This window comes from Hipposideros armiger, unplaced genomic scaffold, assembly GCF_001890085.2.
Source record: "Hipposideros armiger isolate ML-2016 unplaced genomic scaffold, ASM189008v1 scaffold_33, whole genome shotgun sequence".
In the NCBI taxonomy this organism is placed as follows: Eukaryota; Metazoa; Chordata; class Mammalia; order Chiroptera; family Hipposideridae; genus Hipposideros; species Hipposideros armiger.
Window position 1 is genome coordinate 3139661 of NW_017731383.1, and position 6000 is coordinate 3145660.

Genomic DNA, 6000 nt, shown 5'->3' on the forward strand with positions numbered 1-6000 from the left:
TGAATGTTATTAGAGCACATTTGGAACCTTCACTGCCTCCTTTTGCCTATTCAGTAAAACCTTGGATTGCGAGTGACTTGGTTTGCGAGTGTTCTGCAAGATGAGCAAACATTTCTAATACATTTTAATGTAAATGAGCAGCATCTTGCAATACAAGTAGTTTGTTACTGTAGAATAACTTGGAGCTCCTACGGCCCTCCCTGTCCAGCTGTTTTATTTCCCTTCCCCTGTCACTCCTAGTCCCAGCCACACTGTACGTTTGGTCCCTCAGAAGAGTCGTCTGTCTCCACGGGGGTCTTGCATGTGCCGTGTCCTGGGCTTGGGCTACCGTGGTAGTGACCTGGCCGTCTCCTGACCTCTTTGGGTCTGTGTCAGGGTCCCTTGAGGAGGCCTCTCCCTGATCCTTCAGCGGAAGTAGCCCTCTGGTCTGTGCCTCTGTGGCCCTGGCACCCCCTTTGCTGGCTGCTAGTGTGATAGCTGCACACACACCTCGCTAGGTGCTCCAGGTGTTAGAAACCATCCGGGGCTCGTGCATTCACAGGGCTGGGGTCCCGGGAGCCTCCGTAAAGCTCCTGAATTGACTGGGACCCTTCCTGCCAACAGGCTACCACCTTTCTGGGGTTTGAGGAAATGCAGGTACATTTCACGGCTTTAGGATTTTTACAGTGATCTTTAAGACATGCTGTAGATGAGCATGTTGAATGTGGAAAGCTTTACTTTTAAACATTATCAGAGTTGCCAATTTACCCTCTTGCGTCTTAAGAATTGCTGTAATTTAAATTAAATTGGCTATTAAGGAATATTAAAGAATTGCTCTTGTTACCTTTCAAACATTTTTCTCTCAAGACAATTTTTGAGACGATAACTAAGAGGGTTGAGAATGATGCCAGTATGCCTGTTATGGGAACTTTTCTTTTCTGCGGCTTTAGTTACAAGTCCCCCTGTGTTTCTGGGTGACGGCATAACTCGGGCCCCTTCACCTTGTCCCCCAGGTGTGTGAGCATCTGCTCCTTGGCCTTCAGCATGGACGGTATGTTCCTCTCCGCCTCCAGCAACACTGAGACTGTACACATCTTCAAACTCGAGACTGTGAAAGAAAAGTGAGTTTTAGAGATACATTTGTTTCCAAAACTACAAAGCACTTTCTCCACTTAACGCTGACTGGATGAAGGCGTGAGCGCAGACACTGGCGCCTGCCTTCTGACATTTTTGCCAGTAAAGACCCTGGCGCTGGCTCTAGAATAGATGTCACCAAATCTAGGCTCAGCAGCAAAAGGGATTTGTCCCTGTCAGATGGTCTAATGGGCGTGCGCTCAGGGCGAGGTGTAGTGTGAGGGGGAAGATGGCTATCTTCCGGTCAGTACAGACATCCACCTCTCAGCACCCCTCAAGCACAGAAGCACGTCTGAGTAGCCTGCCCATTGGCGCAAACGCTTGTCTCCAACCTGCCCTCGGTGCTTTTCATCGTAAAGCAGTGGATTTAAGTTATGTATTACTGTAATGGATAAGCATGGTGAAGGGGTGTCTTAAAATTTAAAAAGACAGCCCACCAGGATCTGCATTGTTTAGTTTATACTCTGTCGTATTCAGAGTATTTAAGATAACTTACAAATATGTACCAGATGAACAATAATGAAAATGGGCTGTGGGATAATAGCAATTTGAAATTTGTGCTTTTAAGGTTTTTAGAGACTTTGTTTAAAAAAATCAGGGTGGATCATGGATTTGGCCCTGTATGTCCTTCATTTGCTACAAATTGTTTGCCGTAATCTAACGTGGCCATTCAGAAGGAGTACAGCTCTTCTGGGCTCAGAAACCCGAGAGGCCCTCTCCTCCAACCCTTCACACTCTGTAATGTCCCCAGGGTCTCAAGAGGTCATGGTTTTCTGCACCCTTCTTTTTCCTCAAGTGTGGGAAATGTCCCTCAAGTTTCAGAGCTGACCGTGTCCCTGTGTGGGTGGGACGTGGTCATTGACAGCCAAGAGTCATGTATCTGATGAGTCTCCTCCTTCTAGACCTCAGGAGGAGCCCACCACCTGGACCGGGTACTTCGGGAAGGTGCTAATGGCTTCCACCAGCTACTTGCCCTCCCAAGTGACAGAAATGTTCAACCAGGGCAGAGCCTTTGCCACGGTCCGCCTGCCTTTCTGTGGCCACAAAAACATCTGCTCCCTAGCCACGTGAGTAGGGCAGCAGCCTCCCTCCGCTTTGCCCCGTGCACATCGGAGACGGTGATTGGTGTGGTCTCTGTCAGTTTCTCCTGGTCGAGAATAATCTGCAGACTTAGACCTTTGGCTGAGTGAGAGTTACCTGGAAACGGAGGGAGCCATAAAGCTCACATTCGTCATCGTTAGATATGAATGCTTTTTCTGCAGCGTTCTCATTCCAGACAGCTCCCGCTTTCTGTTTTTGTTGAGAATATTTAGAACATTAGTGAACAAATGTCATTAACTCAAAACCATGTGAGATTGCCAATATTTAACCCTCTAGGCCTACAGAACCAGCAGTTTCATAGTCTGGGCTCTCTGATTAGTCCCGGCCGGCAGCTGCAGGACCCACTGGGTGGCTGTGAGCTTCACTGGCATTGTGCTGAATTTAGCTGTGCAGGAAAGATGGCTGTGAAAATTCAGTGACCGCGTCTCAGTGGTCCTGGGACTCTCAGAAATAGCGTTTTCCATCCTTTTTACCCGACTAGTGTAGCTGAGAAGGTTTTGTGAAAATACCTACCGTTGCCGTCGGAGAAACCATGAACTGGTCCTGCTCCCACCCCATCTCCCACGGCGTCAGTGTTTATTCACACTGCGTGCAGCCTTGGCGGGATCTTTATTCCCCTGTACAGACATACTCTGTCTAACACGGGAAACAGTGTGCTCATGTGGAGGGGTCTCTCTGGCCGTGCTTAGTAAGAGCTTTGTGTGAAAGTGTGGTCCTAGACGTGGCTGCTTTTTGTTCTCACTAGAATTCAGAAGATCCCCCGATTGCTGGTGGGCGCTTCCGACGGGTATTTGTACATGTACAACCTGGACCCCCAGGAGGGGGGCGAGTGCACCCTGATGAAACAGCACAAGTAAGTCACCCCCACCCGCCACCACCTCCGAGGGCCTTCCACGGGCGGCCAGTCTGCGGCCAAGGCCCTGTTGTACATGAAATGTCTTCATTTCCTTAAAGCCAGTGACACAAAGGGACACATCCAGCGTGGCCCATGCTATTGAAGAGCTTTCCCTGATGTGGGCGCAAACTCGCACTTTCCCTCCCGCTCTGCCAAGGTCCCAGTCAGTAACGGGGCGAGATGGGAGCAGGAGGCTGGGTCTGCACCTGCCCTTCCTGGGGGGGCCCAGGCCCTCCCCCTAGGGACCGTCTCAGGATGGAGCCTAATGTTTACAAGAAAGGCCAACACACACACAGTGCCATCCAGCGAGTGCGCGCGTTTTGAGAGCCTGCAATCTCACTGTGAGGTACAGGTTGTCTCTCTGAAAAGAAGGAATTATTTGTTAATTGGGAAGTAGTGCAGTTTAATGTTCGGTTTTTGCTTTTTTTATTCAAAAGTTATAACAGCAATACTACAATACTCTTAGAATCGGGGTGGAAGTGGAGGTTTATATTTTTATAACGAACTCTATTTAGGATCATCACACGTGAAAAGGAAATGAGATTGTCTCACTAGGTGTAACTTTTTTCCATTAGACTTTCCATGTAAAAGTCCGAGTGAACAGATACACAGGAGTTATTTTAAAGTCGCCGTAGTGTTACAGTCGCATGTGAGTGTCCTGGCGAGTGGCCTCTTTGTTGCTGCAGGTCCAGCCCTCGAGTCCTTGCACCCTGAGTGTCCTCACAGCTGTGGTTTTTCTCCACTTCTCCCAGGCTGGATGGCAGCATGGAGACAACCAATGAAATCTTAGACTCCGCCTCTCACGACTGCCCCTTAGCGACTCAGACCTACAGCACAGCTGTAGCCAAAGGTACTCACGTGCCTGCATCCCCGACAAGACTTGGTAAGGGCTGTGACACAAACCTGGAAGGTAAATTATGCCGGGACCTCCCGCTGTGGTTCTCATGCTTTGTGCTTTTCCCCCTTAGAATTGCCCACCTCCACTTTCCAATGGGCAGGGGAGTGGGAGTGCCCAGACAGAGGCAAGCTGCTGTAAGCTGGGCTGTGCCAGGCCTCTCAAGGCCGAATTCACTTCCTTCCTGTTGAAGAAAAATAGTCCTCGTGGCTAAGGCCCCTTTGGGTGCTTTGAGTTACGCTCTGCCTTGCTGCCTCTTGGCTAAAGTATGACCCTGACCGCGCCTGCCAGGTGTTTGTCCCGGGTCTTTACCCTCTCGCCTGTCTGATTATCCAGCAAGCATGCAGGGGCCACCCCTTGACCAGGGCCCGGGAGAGGTGGGGGGGTGCTGCGGCATTCAGCAGGGCAGCTACCGAAGCTGGCTGGTCATCTCCTCCTGAGCACCTCCATCCCCAAAAAGCGGCTTGACCGCAAGTGGGCGCTCCTATAGTTTTGCTCACAGGAGACATTGTCCTCGCTCACCGTTACTCCTTCAGGTAGATGAGGCCCCGAGCAGCTCATGTCGTCGTTTTTGAGCCGTTCACATAACCAGCTCAAAAAGTACCTCCATTCTCCCTGCTCACAAAGGAAAATTTACAGCCTGTCCATCGGGAGCCCCTCTGATATACATGCAGGCATCGTTTTGACATTTATGAATTTTGGAAAATAAATGACCTCATCCTGAGCTGCCTAAGGCTGCAGAAAGCTTGTTAGTCAGAAGAGAGAATAAAATTCAGAGCCTTCGTGTGGGCTGCTGTTTATAAACACCCTCATGTGCCCCAAATCCAGCCTCTGGCCTGGCGTCGGACTGCCTGCTCCACTGCCCAGGCCCTGAGGTGACCCCGCTGTCTCTTTGCAGCCTACACAGATGAGCTGGGTGCAGTGGGCGGCACTTGTCTGGAAGATGAAGCCAGCGCCCTGCGACTGGAGGAGGACAGCGAGCACCCTCCCATGATTCTTCGGACGGACTGAACTTGACCTGTGAACTCTGACCCCAAAGCAGAGAACACTGGCTTGACAGAGGACTTTGTGTTATGCTGCTATGAACTTTGACCTGAGTTGGGGAGAGGATGGCAGAGACTTAAAAAGAAAGAAAAAAAAAAAGATTGTAGCTGTAGTCTCATTCCTTACTGTTGAGAAATACATGGTTTTCACTTCAGTGGCTTTTAATCCTGCTTATGAATTTTAGCTTTTTGTTTGTTTTCTCTTTTTGCCAAAATTAACTGTTTGGTGAAGCCCTTGAAACCTCCTTGCTTTGCATGCGTTAATGTGCCAAGCCAGCATAGGACAGCTAGCAGCCACTTCCTAACACACTGCGGTCGCGTGGTTTTTACAATCTGTATATAATGGGCGCACGTCATGCAGAGCTGGTCTGCTTGTGGAGGCTGGTTCTGCTCAGACAGGTCCGGGGCCCCCAGGGCTGGGGCTGGCAGCGGCCTCGGGGAGGGGTCCTCTCCCAGAGCCCTGCACACCTGGGCCTGGTTCTCCGCTTTATTTTGTTAATTAAATTCTTTCCAAATTGGACTATTTGGGGATTTTTTCCATGGTGGATTTGTTTTCCATGTGGGCACTGACAGAGAGAGGTTCTTTTTGATATTAAAACCCTTGCCTTCTGACAGCAAGTAAACTTGAAAGAGACTGCCTAGGAATATGGGAGCGAAGGACAGTGGTCTCATTTGTATAATTAAATTATCTGGTCTTTAATCTTCCTGGTGAATAACTGTGTTTGGTTTTTTATCTTATTACTAATTTTCTTTTTCTTTTTTTTTTGGAAAAGTTATAAGTATGTCTGTGCCCATGTAGCACATGTTTTAAAATGTGATGGGTCCTTAATTGTCGTCTTACCTTGAGCCCCACTGTCTGTCCCGGGCCCTTCATACCTGTCAGGAGTCGTCGAGATAGGTGGGAACACGAGAGAAGTTGGCTGTGAGCACCGCCTTCACGGGTGATGACGTGT

The 6000-nt window shown here is 49.4% G+C and overlaps 1 protein-coding gene across 6 annotated transcripts in view; it reads left to right on the plus strand.

Moving 5' to 3' along the window:
* The window catches only part of WIPI2 (WD repeat domain, phosphoinositide interacting 2), a 29747-nt gene extending 23987 nt beyond the window's left edge, over positions 1-5760 (plus strand). For 2 of the 6 annotated variants that reach the window (XM_019637578.1, XM_019637580.1), the window contains 5 exons: positions 993-1100; positions 2016-2180; positions 2960-3067; positions 3862-4019; positions 4903-5760. In XM_019637578.1, coding sequence (XP_019493123.1) covers positions 993-1100; positions 2016-2180; positions 2960-3067; positions 3862-4019; positions 4903-5015 — 652 coding nt within the window. In that variant the 3' untranslated portion in view covers positions 5016-5760. The remainder of the gene's footprint in view (positions 1-992; positions 1101-2015; positions 2181-2959; positions 3068-3861; positions 4020-4902) is intronic. The other 4 variants (XM_019637581.1, XM_019637583.1, XM_019637579.1 and 1 more) reach the window with 2 other exon arrangements.
* The last annotated feature ends 240 nt before the right edge of the window (positions 5761-6000 follow it).